Source organism: Orycteropus afer, unplaced genomic scaffold (genome assembly GCF_000298275.1).
Source record: "Orycteropus afer afer isolate SDZICR_OR568_19922 unplaced genomic scaffold, OryAfe1.0 scaffold00035, whole genome shotgun sequence".
Lineage (NCBI taxonomy): Eukaryota > Metazoa > Chordata > Mammalia > Tubulidentata > Orycteropodidae > Orycteropus > Orycteropus afer.
The window spans coordinates 18,343,858-18,362,657 of NW_006921622.1; the positions used below are offsets into that span (position 1 = coordinate 18,343,858).

Below are 18,800 nucleotides of genomic sequence, written 5' to 3' on the forward strand. Positions count from 1 at the left end.
GGGAGGGAGGCCTAACATGGAAATGAGTTTTAATTTCATCTGGAGAATGTGAATGGGTTTTTCCTCAAAAATTTCACTTGGTTACACATATTGCCACAATCTATGAAATCTGGAAAACTACCTTTTGTTGTTGCATCCACTACATTGCCAAGGACAGTGGCTGGGGCCCAGAGGGATGTGGAAGAGGAATAAACCAAGGAATAAAGAGATGCAGAGTTGTTCGGAGAGTTTTCTCCAGTCGAAGTCGTCAGAATCGTAAAGTACACGCGACTCTAGACTCAGCCTTGACCAAAGATTGCTTTCTCCTGGCACGAGTGTTCCTCTCGCAGGTCTGTTGTTATTATGTGCAGTGGAGTCGGACCCCACTCACTGCGACCCCTCCTTGGGTTTCCGAGTCAGTAGCACTAGGAAAGTAGATTGTCCAACTTTCCTTCCGAGGAGTAGCTGGTGGGTTTGAACTGCCAGCCCTCTGGTTAGCAGCTGGTGGGTTTGAACTGCCAGCCCTCTGGTTAGCAGCTGGTGGGTTTGAACTGCCAGCCCGCTGGTTAGCAGTCAAATGCCTTAGGCACTGCGCTACCAGAGCTCCCCGCAAGTCTGTAGGAACACCCAAATGCCAGTGAAGATGGCAGGAAACCAGACCAGGGACTCCATCATCGAGATTTGAGACGTCCGAACCTTGCACAGGCGCACTGGACATCTTGCGCGCGGGCCTCTAAGCGCATGCGTATTGAACGCCGTCTACTGAAGTGCGCAAGCGCATTTCTGTTGCTAGGCTACAGTTCTGGGCTGCTAGGGTCTTAACCGCCAGTTTCCCTGGTTGGGGAAGTTGTGCCGAGACAGGGTTGGGTTATCTTTAGCGGTGATATTGCACTCAGCTGGTGACAAAAAGCTGGGTATGAGATGAGGTGTCTTTGACAGTTTTATTTTTGTTTATTTATTTATTCTTTTAAGTGCCTTTGAAACCTGCCCGCTTTGTGATGAAGAAGATTTTCGGCTTTGGGAGTAAGAAGTGCAAGCCGGCCTCTGGCTCCTCCACCAGCCTGAGGAGGGAAAGCGCGGGCGTCGGGGATGAGAATAGCAAAAGCGTCAACTCACCGCACGGGTACCACATCCGAGACAAAGATCTCGGGAAGATCCACAGAGCTGCCAGTGTGGGTGACGTCGCGAAGGTTCAACAGATTCTTTTGCTCGGTAAAAATGGCTTGAATGACAGAGATAAAAGGAACAGGTAAATTACTTGGTGTCCCTGGTAAGAGAAGACATTTAAGTTATAAGAGAAATGAAATCATTTTCTACCCCCAAAGTTTGTGAAGATGAGGTGTAACGGAAGTGTATACTGCTGGAAGTTTTAAGATGCTTATTCCGTGTATCCATCCATTCTATTTGTTTTTAAGTATCTTTAGGAAATTGTTGTTGTTGTTGTTGTTACGTGCCATCGACAAGTCGGCCCGAGTCATAGCGTCCCCTCCTTGGGTTTCCGAGGCAGTATCACTACGGAAGTAGGATTGCCCAACCTTCCTTCCGAGGAGTGGCTGGGGGGTTTGAACCGCCAGCCTTCTGGTTAGCAGTCAAGTGTCTTAGCCACTATGCTACCAGAGCTCCCAGGAAATTGTTAGAGAAATGTAATATAAACCTCATTGCTCTCAAGTCATTTGTGACTCAAAGTAACCCTGTAAGACAGACCAGGTACCCCATGAGGTTTCCAAGGCTGTAATCTTGAGGGCAGCAGAGTGCCACATCTCCCGTGGAGTGGCTGTGGGTTCAAACCCACAGCCTTCCAGTTAGCAGCCGAGCACTTAACCACTGCGCCAACACGGTTCCTTAGAAGATTGTAATATACACTGTTTTTCTAAGAACTGCTTAACATAGCACCGTATCATGAAGAACCCCTATAATTTTAAAAATAAATTGCAGTGCACCCATAGGTTGGAATATTACGCGACCATTGAAATTGTCACAGATGTATGTTGACATGCAAATGTATATTTTGATAATTATTCAATGAGAATATCAATTTGATTACACACACACACTGACTATGATCTTATGGTAGCCAAAAATATGTATAAAATGTGTATAAAATATGTATAAAATTCCAGGTGTTTGTATTATAAATGAATTTTTCTTATCTGTGATTTCTGATTTCTATAATCAACACTTGTATAAAAATTCTACTAAAAGTTTATTAATAATGAAATCATCCTTGGAAAATTAGAATATGAATCTTACACAGATGAAAATAATCTTTCACTTTCTAATAATTTTTTTTTTTGAGGATTAGTATTTTCTACCAATGTTTAACTTCTTCAGAAAGGACTCTATTACTCTGTGTTTATATGTATTATTATTTTATTATATACATATATTTTTAATATATATGGACCTATACATCAATGGTTATGATTAATCATATTATTACTCTGGGCACTAAAGTACATACCCACATAGGAATGTAATGATAAAAAATAGAAATTGTATTTTATCAATTTTTTTAAAAAATACTGAACTTCCCAACTTAATTTATTTTTTCCTTCAATCATCTTTGCACCCATATGTTCATCAAACATAACCTGAACACCTAGTAGCAAATTCTATTATCTCTCAGGTCCCTTTCATCCTTAAAAACATCAATGCTCAGTTTGAGCAAGTTGAGAAATTTGAAATTGAAATATTGGGACTTAATGTGAATTAAAGCTTTTCTGAAGGTAGATAATTGTAAAAAATCACCTAATAACTACCTTTTAAAAATTGATAACAGTATTAAATACTCCTATTAATCATTGGAAATATCTGATTTACATACATTCTCTAAATATAAATATTGAATAAAGTGAGCTATATCTATTCATCCACTCCTCGGAAGGAAGTTTGGGCAATCCTACTTCCGTAGTGATATTGCCTCGGAAACTGAAGGAGGGGTCGCTATGAGTCGGGGCTGACTCAACGGCACACAACAACAACACAACAACATATCTATTCATTTGGTTCCTCAGTTTCCTTTGGCTGAGTTAAAGTTTCCTCAAAATCAAAGAAAGAATTATTTTATCTTTTAATTTCTATTTTGTTTTGTTATTTCAACTTCTTTCCCCATAATGGTTAGGAAAAATTTACTTGAATACTATATTTCACTTAATGTGAGGTATCATGGATTGTAAGATGTCCTATTTTATGTGTCGGTAAGAAATTTTTAAAATGGTGCCAGTTATACTTGTAAAGCATCATTACTTATAAGTTACATTTCAGTGTCAAAGTTGTTAAAATGTGAGAACTTGAGCACTTTAGAATCATTGAAATAGTGTTATCTCTAATTCATGATATATATCTGCAAAGTAGATACAATTGCATCTTTGACCAAGTTGAAATGCTGTCTTTGTTCAGTATGTAGTAGTGATAATAATAGTAAAAAAATACTAATAGCAACTGTTGAGCTGGTATTTGTATTAAGAATTGTTCTAAACACTTTGCATAGGTTCTTATTTGCAGATCATGGTAGTGGTCTGTGAGATAGCTACTGTTTTAATAATGAGGAAATTGAGAATAGTAAAGCTAAATGACAGCTAATAAGTGACAGAGTAGGATTCAAGTCCAACTTGTGCTGAATCCAAAGGTCGTGTTCTTCCTTTTAAAATAGGCTGTTCTTTTCATTAATGTAGTGAGTAATTAGTGCTAACAAATATTTAAATTTTTTTAGAAGAAAATCAAGTATTTGTTTTGAAGTTATAGGAATAATATGTTGTGTAATGTTTACCATTACATGAATAATTATATGTATCTGACATAGTGCATTATAATTTTCTAAAAACCCCTCCTACTTTCATAGGACTGCTCTACATTTGGCCTGTGCCAATGGTCACGTAGAAGTGGTAACTCTCCTGGTAGAGAGAAAATGCCAGCTTAACCTCTGTGATGATGAAAACAGGACAGCTCTAATTAAGGTATATAGTAGCCAGCTATTTCAGTACAATATGGATTTGCTTTAAATACTTGAAATAAAAATGAAGTTTTCTCATTTAAATATAACGAACTGGTAAAATATTTGAAATATTTACTTTAAAGAATTTATTGTGATAATTTATGGTAAAATATATAAAATTTGCTATTTTTATGTGTACTTGTCAGTAGCATTAATTATGTTCACAGTGCTATGCAACCATTGCCATTATGTTTTACAGTTATTTATATTATTTGTAGGCTGGTGGTTCAAACCCACCAGCCACTCCTCGGAAGGAAGGTTGGACAATCTATTTCTGTAGTGATACCACCTCAGAAACCCAAGAAGGGGTTGCTATGAGTCGGGTCCGACTCGCACATAACAACAACAACAACAGCATATGTAAAACTTCTTGATTATCCCAAACAGAAATTTTTACTCATTAAACAATAACTCCTCATTCCCTTTCCACTAGGCCCTTGTAAGCTCTAATTGATTTCCTGTTTCTATGTGTTTTCTTATTCTAGATATTTTATATCAGTGGCATCATACATTGTCCTTTGTGTCTGGCTCTTTTCACATCTCAAAATGTTTTCAAGGTCCATCCCTATTGTAGCATGTATCAGCATTTTATTTTGCTGTGTGGCTGAATAATATTGCATTGTATGGCTATACTCCATTTTATCATTCATCTGTTGATGGTCACTTGGTTTACTTCTACCTTTTTGTTGTTGTGAATAATGCTGTAATGAACACTAGTGTATGAATATCTGTTTGAGTCCCTACGTTCAATTCTTTTGGGTGTATACCTAAGAGTGGGGTATCTGGGTCGTATGTGTTGTTAAGTACCATCGAGTTTTCTCTGACTCATAGTGACCCTATGCACAGCAGAATGAAACACTGCCTGGTCCTGAACCAGCTCCATGATTCTTGCTTCACTTGAGCCCATTGCCACTGCCACCGTGTCAATCCACCTCATTGAGGGCCTTCCCTCTGTCGTCGACCCTTCACCTTACCAAGCATGACATCCTTCTCCAGGGAATGGTCCCTTCTGACAACATGACCAAAGTATGTGAGACAAAGTCTGGCCATTCTCACCTCCAAGGAGCGTTCTAGCTGTACTTCCGCTAGGACAGACCTGTTAGTTCTTTTAGCAGTCCACGGTACTTTAAGCGTTCTTCGCCAACACCACAGTTCAAAAGCATCAACTCTTCTTCGATCTTCCTTATTCATTGTCCAGCTCTCGCATGCATATAAGGTGATTGAAAATACTGTGGCTTGTGTCAGTCTCACTTTCGTCCTCAAGGAGACATCTTTTGCTCTTCAGCACTTGAAAGAGATCCTTTGCAGCCGACTTGCCCAAGCTATACATCATCTGATGTCCTGACTGCTGCTTCCATTGGCATTGATTGTAGAACAAAGCAATGTGAAGTCTTTGACATTTTCAATCTTTTCTCCATTTACTGTAATGCTGCTTATAGGTCCAGTTGTGAGGATTTTTGTTTTCTTTATATTGAGATGTAATCCATACTGCAGACTATATTCTTCAATCTTCATCAGTAAGTACTTCAAGTCATCCTCACTTTCAGCAAGCAAAGTTGTGTCGTCAGCATATCGCAGGTTGTTAATGATTCTTCCTCCAATCTTGATGTCACACTCTTCTTTATATAGTCCAGCTTCTTGGATTATTTGCTCAGCATAGAGAATGAGTAAGTATGGTGAAAGGATACAACCCTGATGCCCTCCCTTCTTGATTTTAAACCATGCAGTATTCCCTTTTTCTGTTTGAACGACAGTGTCCTGGTCTTTATACAGGTTCCTCATGAGTACAATTAAGTGTTCTGGAATTTCCATGCTTCTCAGTGTTATCCACAATTTGTTATGATCCACACAGTCAAATGCTTTTGCATAGTCAATAAAACACAAGTGAACATCTTTCGGGTATTCTTTACTTTGAGCCAAGATCCATCTGACATCAGCAATGATATCCCTCATTCCACGTCCTCTTCTGGATCCCACCTGTATCTCTGGAAGTTCTCTGTCAGTGTACTACTACAATCGTTTTTGAATTATCTTCAGTAAGATTTTACTGGCATGTGATATTAATGATATTGTTCGATAATTTCCACATTCTGTGGGATCACCTTTCTTTGGAATGGGTACAAATATAGATCTCGTCCAGTCAGTTGGCCAGGTAACTGTCTTCCAAATCTCTTGGCATAACTGAGTGAGTGCCTCCAGTGAGGCATCCATATGTTGAAACATCTCAGTGGGTATTCTGTCAATTTCTGGAGCCTTGTTCACCAGTTCCCTCAGTGCAGCTTCAACCTCTTCCCTCAATACCATTGGTTCTTGAACATATGCCACATGCTGAAATGGATGAACATCGACCAGTTCTTTTTGGTACAGTGACTCTGTATTCCTTCCATCTTCTTTTGATGCTTCCTGCATCGTTCAATATTTTGCCCATAGAATCTTTCAATATTGCAACTCGAGGTTTAATTTTTTCCTCAGTTCTTTCAGCTTGAGAAATGCCAAGTATGTTCTTCTTTTTTGGTTTTCTAACTCCAGGTCTTTGAACAGTTCATTATAGTAATTGGCTTTGTCTGCTCAAGCTGCTCTTTGAAATCTTTTTGTTGAGGTCTTTTATCTTGTCATTTCTTCCATTTGCTTTAGCTACTCTTCAATCAAGGGCAAGGTCTTTAAATTCAGGAGGGATATATTCAAGATCATATTTTGGCTCTCATGGACTTGTTTTAATTGTCTTCAACTTCACGTTGAACTTGCATATGAGCTGTTGATGGTCTGTTCCATAATCAGCTCCTGGCCTGGTTTTGGCTGAAGATATTGAGCTTTTCCAAGGCCTCTTGCCACAGAAGTAGCCAGTTGGTCTGATTCCTGTGTACTCTGTCTCATGAAGTCCATGTGTATAGCCGCTGTTTGTGTTGTTGAAAAAAGATATTTGCAATGAATAAGTCGTTGGTCTTGCAAAATTCTATCATGCAATCTCCAGTGTTATTTCTGTTACCAAGGCCAAATTTTCCAACTACTGGTGAATTTTCTTTGTTTCCAACTTTTGCATTCCTGTCACCAGTGATAAGCAACACATCTTGATTGCATGTTCGGTCAATTTCAGACTGCAGAAGTTGATGAAAATCTTCAATTTCCTCATCTTTTGCTTTGGTGGTTGGTTTATAAATTTGAATAATAGTTATATTAACTAGTCTTCCTTGTAGGCATATGAATATTATCCTATCACTGATAATACACAGCATTGTACTTCAGGACAGATCTTGAAACATCTTTTGTGATGACGAATGCCATGCCATTCCTCTTCAGTTTGTCATTCCTGGCATAGTAGATCATATGGTTGTCTGATTCAGAATGGCCAAAACCAGTCCATTTCAGCTCACCAGTGCCTAGGATATCAATCTTTATGTGTTCTATTTTATTTTTGACAACTTACAATTTTCCTAGATTCATACTTTGTACATTCCACGTTCTGATTATTAATAGATGTTTAAAGCTGTTTCTCCTCAATTTGCGTCGTGACACGTCAGCACATGGAGGTCCTGAAAGACTTACTTTATCCATATCTTTAAGGTTGGTTCTACTCTAATGAGGCAGCTCTTTCCCAGTCCTCTTTTGAGTGCCTTCCAACGCAAGGGGCTAGTCTTGTTTCACTGTGTTGGACAGTGTTTCTAAGCTATTCATTAAGTTGCCTAATAATGTATCAGATAGTGTTTCTCTGCTATTCATAAGGTTCTCCCTGGCCAATTTTTGAGAAGTGGATGACCTCGTCCTTCTTCCTAGTCTGTCTTAGTCTGTAAGCTATGTTGAAACCTGTTTACCATGTGCAACTCTGCTGGCATCTGAAACACCAGTGGCACAGCTTCAAGCCTCACAGCAACATACAAGCCTCACAGGATGACAAACTGACAGACAAGTTTGTCTCCCTTAGTTGTTGGAAACTTCTCAACCCTCCTCTTACCTAATTCCTACCTGAAACCTGCCATATATAGGTCATACATATGACATAAGTCATATGTAGTTCTATGTTTAACTTTCTGAGGAACCATCAAACTGTTTTCCACAGTGGCTGCACCATTTTACATTCCTACCAGCAATACATGATGGTTCTAATTTTTCACATTCTTACTAATACTTGTTATTTTCTGTTTTTTTTTTTAAATCAAAGCTATTATAGTGGGTGTATGGAATATACTTCTAATTCTTAGTATTTACACTCTATTTCTCCTTGTAATACTGATAGGCTATACAGTGCCAGGAAGAGGAATGTGCAACTATTCTGCTAGAACATGGTGCTGACCCAAATCTTACAGACATCAGTGGCAACACTGCCCTTCACTATGCTGTCTATGATGAGAATATATCAGTAGCTGAAAAACTGCTTTCACACAATGCTGATATTGAAGCAACAAATAAGGTATTGATTAAACAACTGTATTTACAAAATATAAAGACTTTTAAAAATGTTTGATGTAAGTGTGGCCTATTTTATGTATTTGGAAGTTCAAGCATTCTTTGAATGAAAATATTTTGGAATAACTTAATTGTTTAGGAGTTTACTTTCTGTGATACTTCTAAAAGAAACACTAGAGAGTACATCTACTTTTATGCATTTCTGGCAAATATTTGTGAAAACACTAAATTTGTTAAAAGTGAAGCTTTTTCAAATATCTCTTCTTATCTATCTTAGTTATCTTGTGCTGCTGTAACAAAAATACCACAAGTGAGTAGCTTTGAAAAAAGACACTTATTCAGGCTAGAAGTCTGAATTCTAGGCACCAACTCCAGGGAAGGCTTTCTTTCTCTATAAGCTCCAGTTTAGGGGGAAGGAAAGTCTTTGTCTCTTTTCATTACTTGTGGGCCCAGCATCCTTGGAGATCTACATATATCTTGGCATCAGTCTTCCCCTGGGTCTGTGACAGTCTCAATGCAGGAATCCCAGGTCCAAAAGACACACTCTACTCCTGGCTTTTCTTTCTTGTTGGTACTGAGGTCCCTTCGATCTTTGCTCATTTCTCTCTCCTTTCATCTCTTATAAGATAAAAGGTGATACAAGCCACACCCCTAGGAAGTACCTCTAACAGATCAGGGCTGTGACCTGAGTAAAGGTTGCCTCCCACTCTAAATCCCTCACAACTGATTGACTGATGTTATCAGATCACATCATGGGGATGATTACACCATATTACCTGAGTACATAACTGCCAGACTACTGAGACTCATGGCCTATCCAAGGTGACATTTTATTTATTTATTTATTTATTTATTTATTTTATTAGGATTTGGGTGAAGATTTACAGAGTAAATTCACTTTTCATACAGCAGTTCACATATACTTTGTCTCATGTCATTGACCAAAATTTACAATGCAGCAGCTCCCCTCCCACTTCCTCCCCATAGTTACCTCCTCCCAGTGTCCATCCCTTCATACTCTTCTGCACCCTGAGAGGCCCATTGTCTGCCAACCCTGTATATGATCTTGGATACACTCTCCTTTTAGACATACATAATTGTTTAGCTTGTTCACCCATCTATCCATCCCTATACCCATGTTTGCTTTCATTGACAACTCAGTATTGTCTTTGCAAAGGGGTTCATATTTGTTGTTTGTACTGCCCATGTAACTCTCTCTGTCTTTCTCATCCTCAATGCTGCCATATTGGTCACTCACATTTGGTACATTGCCCTTCTCTTCACCCAAATCAATATTTATCTCTATCTATCTAACAGCATTCCCTCCCCTTCCCTCCCACCCCTGGTAACCAACAAAGAAAATGTCCTCCAATATATAAACCTTTCCTTAACTTAGGTGACATATTTTTGAGGGACACAGTTTAATTCATAACACTATCCAAGTTTTTTTTTTTTTTTTTCAATTAGTGTAAAACAACACAGGAAATTTACTTTGGAAATAGGGTTATTAAAAATTAAAACACAAGCATTTTACAGGAGTCTGTGCTGCTAATGAGTATTTTATTAAAAAAATGTGTTTAATATAAAAGTGACTTCTCTCAGTGGCCAAAGCTTAAAAGACAAAGAAGAAAAGTAAAAAGGAGAGAGAATCAGAAATATGCAAGCTAATTCTGAAATTTGATAATTGAGGAAAAGTACCAAGTGGCGATACCCCCTTTCCACCCCCCACCGAGTTTTATGTGTTTAGGCAAGGTGCTCTTCAGTTTTGAAGATAATAATTCTGAGTTCAGGAAAGAGTGAGTGAGTTGTAAACTTGACTAGAGATCAATTTGAGGCATACAGTCAGGGAACCAGATTGGCAGTAAACAGTGGTGATTAAGTGAGGGAACCAGATTGGCAATGAACAGTGGTAAGAAACGAGAGGGAAGAACAGAAAAATATCTGACATATTATCCTATTCTGGCAGAAACTACCACTTAGATAAGAGTCTAAACTCTATTCTTAAATCTAGAATAGCTTAATGGAAGAAGGTGGGAAGAAGGAGCTGATGAATAATGAATCAAGATGCAGCTTGAGTTTTCTAGTCCCATTAGATCTCTAGCCAGCAAAATGAGAAGCAATTCTCAGTAAATGACTCTGTGTCTCTTTTTTTGCCAAATCCCTAAATGATAAAGGCATCTGGGTGAGAGATGAGTCTGAAGTGATTGTCACTGCACTAGTTCTCAGCTAGATTTGTGCTTCACAATTACCTGTTGTTTTGTGCCATGGAGTAGGACCTGACTCATAGTGACCCCTCCTTGGGTTTCCAAGGGAGGCAATATGACTATGGAAGTAGATTGCCCAACCTTCCTTCCGAGGAGGGGCTGGTGGGTTTCAACCACCAGCCTTCTGGTTAGCAGTCAAATTCCTTAGGCACTTTGCTAATCTTATTTCTTCTATACCCATCACTGTTCATTCCCACTTCTGAGAAGACTATTTTGAAGCTAATTCCAGACATAATATAATTTTTTTCATATATACTTGATTCCAACTCACAGTGCCCCCCACTGGGTTTCCAAGGCTGTAAATCTTTATGGAAGTAGATTGCCTCATCTTCCTCCCCTAGAGCAGCTGGTGGGGCTGAACTTCCAGCGTTCTGGTTAGCAACAAAATGCCCTACCCCTTATACCATCTGTGTTGTGCTGTTAGGTGCCGTCCAGTCGGACTTGACTCATAGTGACCCCTCTTTGGGTTTTCCCAGGAGGAATCACTACGGAAGTAGATTGCCCAACCTTCCTTCCCAGGAGTGCCTGGTGAGTTTGAACTGCCAGCCTTCTGGTTAGTGGTCAGATGCCTTAGGCACTACGCTACCAGAGCTCCTATTACACCTGGGGAACTTTTTTAAAAAAATTTCAAACCTAGATTCCGCCCCTAAAGATTCTGGCTCAGTAAATCTGAATTGCAATAAATACTTCTTCAAGATTCTGATACAACTCCTGGTTAAGAAACACTTACTGGGTAAACGCAATGTGTAAATTCCCAGATTTGAAAAGCATAAGAAGTCTCTAGAAAGGTTGGTGTGTAATAGGAGCTACTTCCTACAGTTCTCTTCTTTTCAGCAATATTTGCCTTATTATAAAGTCTAAATAGGAGTAATAATAGTGTCAGAACCTTTCTAACTTCAGGGGGGTAATGATTAAGATCAGCTCAAAGCTGATTCCTGTGAGGCAGAAATCAGACATAACGCCACACTCCAAACTTCACAAGTTCTGACACAGCCATTCCTCCCCCGCCACTCTACTTTTTTCTTGGGTTGATAACCCATTGCAGTGGCCACGTGGAACTCACAGACCATACTTATGGTTAAGTAGTTTATTAAGTAAATAACTGTACAGCCTGAGATTAGTATCAACAGGCTACAAATCAGGGTCAGGATTAGGATCAGGAAGCATGTGGGCAAAATCTCCTTTTCAGGTAGGAAGCCTCTCTCAGCTTCTCTTGGCCATGCAAGGCTCTTCTTGGCCCCCTGAGGACAGGGTCCTTGCAAAAAGGTCTTGGAATAGGGTCTTATCTCCTCTAACAAGGGGGATGAAAGATCAAGATCAACTGCTCAAGGCTGGTTCTTGTGAGGTGGAGGTCAACCTGCCTTCACCCTGGACTTTTTTTTTGTTTTACCAATTCTGACACCAACCACTCTCTTACTTCTCTGTTGGCTTTAATAAATTGTTACAATGGTCAAACAGAACACACACACACTACTCAGGATTATGTGGTTTAATAGGGAAGTAACAGGTTGCAATTTAGGATCAGAAACAACTTAGGACATAGTTTTTCAGTTAGGACAGCCTCTTCTGAGCCATGTGCCAGGTATGCTTCTCTCTGGCCTTGTCCTCTGCCCTACTTGGGCAAGTGTTACAAAGCTCTTTTAGTTCTGCCAGTCATTGCCTGGAAGCACCCCACTCCTCTAGTAATCCTTGGCTCACACACACTCAGCTTTCTCACTCTGTGGGTCCAGAAGCCCACTGTGCTGTCTGCTTCCAGGTCTGCTACTACCATTTCTCTGTTGCTGCTTCTGACTGTCTCTTGCCATCTCAGCAAAGTATTACAGTTCTGTGTCTCCTGCGTTGAGGAACTTTAGTTCAGAAATCTTGGGTCCAAAATACATACCCCCCTCTTGGCTTTTCCGTCTTGATGGTGGTAAGATCCCCTCCCCCTTTCCAGCTTTAGGATGCTCATTTTAAGTGCAGTGAGATGGCAAAACTGACCAATCCCCACATTAGGTTTCCATACACATTCTTTGCATAGTCCCACCCCCACAAGGGTGGCATGTACCTTACTTACATAATTAACAGTTACCAAGTTTCCTTTTTAGGCCACAAGTACCTCACATTTGCATAGTCTTGAAGAGCAATATTAAGCAACACACTGCACTGGATTCTTCTTCACCCCCTCAGAACGGGCTTCTCTTGGCCCTACCATTTGTCACCACTAAATTCTGCCGCTGGGCCCCTTCTGGGCTTATCGCTGTGGGCTTTATTACTGGACCCTTTTGAGGCTTTTTGCCACCTTCAGTGTACCTTGACCTTTGTTACAATCTTTTAGGAGGGTTTTTTTTTAACCTCCTCTTTCTGCTTCTTTCTGCAGCTTCTCTTCCTGCTTCTTTCTATTTGAAAAACCTCTGTGGGGTTGGCTGCGTATATGCATAAGTCCTTGTAAATTTTAAGGTATGGCCCCTCCCAGTGTGGGGTGTGTGTGTGAGGGTGCACAAGTTGACCAATCCCCTCTCAGAAAGTTACAGAAACTTTTTTTTGCTTAATAGAATATAGTCACCACATCAAGGCAGACAGAGGGCAAGACCAGACAAAAAGTATCAAACTACAAATTGTTTAGTTTACCTGGGAAATGTCAATCAATCGGCACAAATGTAACAAACCCTCAGGTTCAGAAAACTAGGGCAAAGGTAAGTCCTAACTGCTTTTGGGGAAAATTTCTCAAGCTCTGTTTCCAGAGAATGAAGCCTAAAGCTCACATAAAGTAATTAATTTCACTACGCTTGTCTTTCTCTACCTTGATGACTGGGAAGTGAAAAGGAATAATATTGGTACTATCTATTGGATTATAGAATCACATATTTTTTCCTTCTGTTTATAGCTGATCTTTTAATAAAAGGCTAACCCTTCAAGGATTTTTCATCTCTTTGACATTCAGGTCAACAAATGTTTATTAAAAGCAGGGTTATCACTATTGGAATAGAAGGAAATTAGGAGCTACTTTATAAGTTGAAGAAGTGTTACAGAAGATCTCAGTATGTCTACTGAATGTATAGATCCCTTGCATAATTACGATGGCACTTTTAAACATTTCTTGTTGTTGTTGTTATGTGCTGTTGAGTCAGACCCTACTCATACTGACCCCTCCTTGGGTTTCTGCGGCAGTATCACTATGGAAGTAGATTGCCCCATCTTCCTTCCGAGGAGTGGCTGGTGGGTTTGAACCGCCAACCTTCTAGTTAACAAGTCAAGTGCCTTAGGCACTACGCTACCAGAGCTCCCTTTAAACATTTAAAACCATGAAATTAGTAAGAATGAATACAGAGGGGAATTCTTTGAATAATTTAGTTTCAGCAGTTCTATGAATGAATTATCCATTTGATTAACAATTTGGGAGAGTCAAATATAAATAACCTGTAATATTAAGTGTTGAAACATTCTTGAGTTAGTATTATAAATCTTAATGGCAATCTTTATTATACGTTGGGTCTGACTTTGGTAAAACATATTACTAAAGAAAGGGAAGATTTTACACAGAAATATTTGCTTTATGTATAGCTATTTGGAAACACACCCACAGCAAAGCAAAAGGATAAAAGCACAAGTGGCTTGTAGAGTAAATTAAGGCAACATTTAAAATCTAAGAGACTTACATAGAAGTCTAGATTTTAAGCTTCTGTTGGAAAAGCCTATCTTGTGCTCTGGAGCCTATATTACTGTTTGGTACGCTTCGGTCCCTTTATACAAGGTGTGTGTTCTTCAGTTTGCCACTTTCTTACCTTGGTACTTTATTTACTCAGATCACATACTCCACCTTATAAGCATTCTAGTATATTTGGATAAATATATTAAAGTTTTCAAGAGAGCTTATATTAATTTATAGTATATATTTTATGTTAGGGGAGCTCTGGTGGCATAGGTTCTAAGGCATTTGACTGCTAACCAGAAGGCTGGCGGTTCAAACCCACTAGCTACTCCTCGGAAGGAAGACTGGGCTCTCTACTTCTGTAGGGATACGGCCTTGGAAACCCAACGGGAGGTCGCTATGAATCGCAGTCGACTCAGCGGCAGTGAGTTTGGTTTGATTTATTTTATGTTAATCTTTTGTAAATGGGATTTAATTTTTCAAGTTAGAATTTAGAAACTGATTATTTTTTATTAACAAAAATACATACTTTATTCAGATTTTCTTAGTTTTTAGTACTGCTTTTTGTTTTTGTTCTAGGATCCCATCCAGCATACCACCTGTTTAATTGTCATGTCTCTTTAGTCCTCACTTGGCTATGATCATTTTCTTGTTTTTGATGACCTTGACAGTTTTGAGGAGTACTGGTGAGGTATTTTTTAGAATGTTCCTCAGGTAGGATTTGTCTGATGTTTTTCTTTTTTTTTGGTATCTTTTTAAAATTTACTTTTTTATTTTTGCAATTGCCAGAGGGACAGGGAGGCATCTTCTGACCTTCTCTAACTACATGAGAGGACAGAATCATCAGCAGCAGCCCAAAGCCTGCTCTTACGAGGCCAAACATGCTGCTGCCCTCCAACCCTCTTACTAACCTTGTCACCAACCATTCTCCTGTGACACCTACCACCTCTCTGGTGGGTTCGATAATTCTCTGCAGTGTCCACATAGAACTCACAGATTATGGGGTTTATTAGGGAAGCAACAGGCAACAATTCAAGTTTAGAAACATGCTCAGTCTCTCAGCTGGCCGCTCTCAGCCGATAGTCTCTCTCAGTAGCACATCTCTCTCTCAGTGGTATGTCTCTCTTACATCTCTCAGCAGTGTTTCTCTCAGCAGCACTGTCTTTCTCAGCTGGCAGAGACTCCTGCCCCTAGGAGGGCTCCTTTGGAGCTTGGCAGAGTGACCACACCAACCAATCCCAGCACCAGAATTCCACATGCCTGAGAGAGTGAACTTCTCAAAAAATTGCTTTATACTGCTCTCAACAGCAATACCCGGGTGGAACACTTTAACAATCAGGAGCTACTTAGTTGCTCATGGCAAATTCTACCAGGAGTTTACAGAGCCTATGGCTAGAAAAGCCATGCTATGTAATTTGCTACACTGCAGCAGTGTTCCCTCCTCTCCCTTCCCATTCCTGGTAACCAACAAAGAAAGTTTCCTTCCATATATAAGCTTTCTTTGAATTTTTACAATAATGAACTAATACAATTTTTGTCATTCTGTGATTGACTTATTTCACTCAGCATAATGTCCTCTAAGTTCATCCACATTATGCAGTGTTTCACAGATTCTACGCCATTCTTTAGGGTTGCATGGTATTCCATTGTGTGTATGTACCATAGTTTGGTTATCCATTCTTCTGTTGATGGGGACATGAGACGTTTCCATCTTTTTCCTATTGTAAATAGTGCTGTGATGAACATGGGTGTGCATGTCTGTTCTTGTCCTGGCTCTCACTTGTTTAGAATATATACCTAGTGGGATTGCTGGATCAAAAGGTATTTCTAATTCCAGCTTTTTAAGGAATTGCCATGCTGCTTTCCACAGTGGTTGTATCATTTGACAGTCCCACCAGCAGTGTATGAGAGTCCCAGTCTCTCCACATCCTTGCCAGCATTTCTTATTTTCTTTCTTGTTGAACTTCGCTGTTAGTGTTGGGGCCAGATGGTATCTCATTGTTGTTTTGATTTACATCTCTCTAATGGCTAATGATTGTGAACATTTCTTCATGTGTTTGTTTGGCCACCTGAATATCCTCTTTGGTGAAGTGTGTCTATTCATGTTTTCTGCCCATTTTTTTTAATTGGATTGTTAATCTTTTTGTTGTTGAGGTGTTAGCGTTTTCTGTAAATTCTAGAGATAACTCCCTTGTCAGATATGTCACTGCCAAATAGTTTTTCCCAATCTGTAGGTTCTCTTTTTACTCTTTTGGAGAAGTCTTTTGAAGTACATAAAAGTTTAATTTTCAGAAGGTTCCATTCATCTAGTTTATCTTCTGCTGTTTGTGGTTTTTGGGTTATGCTAGAAAGTGATTTTTAAAAAACTTTTTTGTTGTTGTTATGTGCTGTTGAGTAGAACCTGACTCATAGTGACCCCTCCTTGGGTTTCTGAGGCAGTATTGCTATGGAAGTAGATTGCCCAACCTTCCTTCCAAGGAGTGGCTGGTGGATTTGAACCACCAGCCTTCTGGTTACCAGACAAGTGCCTTAGGCACTACACTACCAGAGCTCCTAAAAAAACCCAAACAAACAAACAAAAACAAAACATTTTTAATGTACTGTTAATAATCATATTCTCATTGGAATGTTTATAAATATCATTAGATTAATCATACTTATAAGGAGCTCTGGTAGCGTGGTGGCTAAGGCATTTGACTGCTAACCAGAAGGCTGGTGGTTCAAACCCACCAGTCACTCCTTGGAAGGAAGATGGGGCAATCTACTTCCATAGTAATACTGCCTCGGACACCCAAGGAGGGGTCGCTGTGAGTCGGGTCCGACTCGACGGCACATAACAACAACAACAACAGCGATCATAGTTATAGGTAGATGGTTTATGCATATTATAGACAATATTGTATCATTCTGCTAAGTATGAAGATATTTAATGGGTTGTATTATGCTAAAAATAATCTGTATAGAGCAGTATTAGAATTTTTATTAACCCTTATATTTAAATTCTAATTTATATTTTGCCTATAGAAAATAATATGAAGTAACAATTAAAGTGGAAAGCATAATAGAAATAAATATAAAAAGAAACTTGAAAATTATTTATTAGGGCCCCAGGAATTTATTATAATGGAAGAATAAACTTTAGCACTGCACTTTGTAACAGCTAAGATAAAAATCTTTCATCTTGTACTTGGCATCTGGAATCCTGACACTATAGAATTGAATCAGATGAGTCTGTATAACCTAAAGGCTGTCCAAACTGTATGTCTGGAACTCTAAATCTTCAAATGTTAGACAAAAAGTATTTTCAGATGTGGATTAAGCAAAGTTAAACAGATGTCATTGGTCCTGAGCTTATAAAGCAGTTTTGTAATATTTCTCAAACATAGATGACCATGTACTCTTTTATTGGAGTACAGTACTATTCTAGAGATAACCATTTTGATCATTAACAGTAAACATTTATTACTATAATAAAACCTGTGAAAGCAGGAACCCGTATAAGATAAAAACCTGTCTGAGAAGGAAAACTCAAATATTTTCCATTAATAGAGAATAATTGAAAAGTGGTAACTGTACCCTGTTACAGGCAGAAAACTTGGGAGACCTGGAAAAACAAGGCCGAGCAGTAGAGTTCTGAATACAATATACCATTATAAATGCTGTGATAGAAGCAAAGATCCTTGAAAAATAGTAACAGTTAGAAGTGAGTTTCAGGAAATGAATTTGAAGTTAATCTGGTGTCGAAGCAAATAGGAGGGGAAGCCTTAAAGACAAGGAACAAACAGCACATGAGAGAGCACAGGGGGGTGAAAGTAAAGGACTACTTTTTATTATCTTTCTGTATTATATGCTTTAGTTTATAGCATATTTCCTAAGATTTTTAATTCAGTTGAGATATATGTACTTTTGTAAATTATAAATTGTTTTTGGTATTTTACAGGATGACTTCACACCACTTTTGCTTGCTATAAATGAAAAAAAACAGCAAATGGTGGAATTTTTAGTACAAAAAGAAGCAAATACTCATGCAGCTGATAAGGGAAAAAGGTATATATATATATATATAGTAGTTCTTTATTTCTTTTTAAATTTTAGTGTTGTTCTAGAGGGCAATAATCACCAAATCAGAAAGATTAAATTAGAAGGAGAGGATTAATTTGTAATTATTTGTATATAGTGAAAATCTCCACACAAATCACCAGCTATGTGGACAATACAATTATTCTAACTAGACAGCATGAAGAGCAGAGTGTAGTAGGATTCCAATTCCTTTATAATATTGATTGACTTATTGGTCACATGATCTTACGTTAGCTAAAAGTGTTTCAATTTGTTTTATTAGTTTTATAAAATACAGACTCTTAATTGACTTTATGATGCAATATTGAACTTTTTAAACCTGATGTAATTTTTTTTAACCTCTGCCTTTTATATACTTTTCTCTAAAATATGTTATATTAAATGTAAATAGGAGTTGAATATAATTTGTCTTTTGGATGATTCTTTGCTTTAAATTGCTTATGTTAACTAG

General features: G+C 38.6%; 1 protein-coding gene across 1 annotated transcript in view; it reads left to right on the forward strand.

The window, feature by feature from the left end:
* Nucleotides 1–720: 720 nt before the first annotated feature.
* Nucleotides 721–18,800, forward strand: part of LOC103193265 (ankyrin repeat domain-containing protein 26) — a gene marked incomplete at its 3' end in the record, with an annotated part of 130,106 nt that continues 112,026 nt past the window's right edge. Inside the window, 5 exon segments of the mRNA XM_007936421.1 lie at nucleotides 721–724; nucleotides 952–1,228; nucleotides 3,821–3,935; nucleotides 8,205–8,378; nucleotides 18,210–18,316. Of these exon segments, the coding sequence (XP_007934612.1) occupies nucleotides 721–724; nucleotides 952–1,228; nucleotides 3,821–3,935; nucleotides 8,205–8,378; nucleotides 18,210–18,316 (677 nt within the window).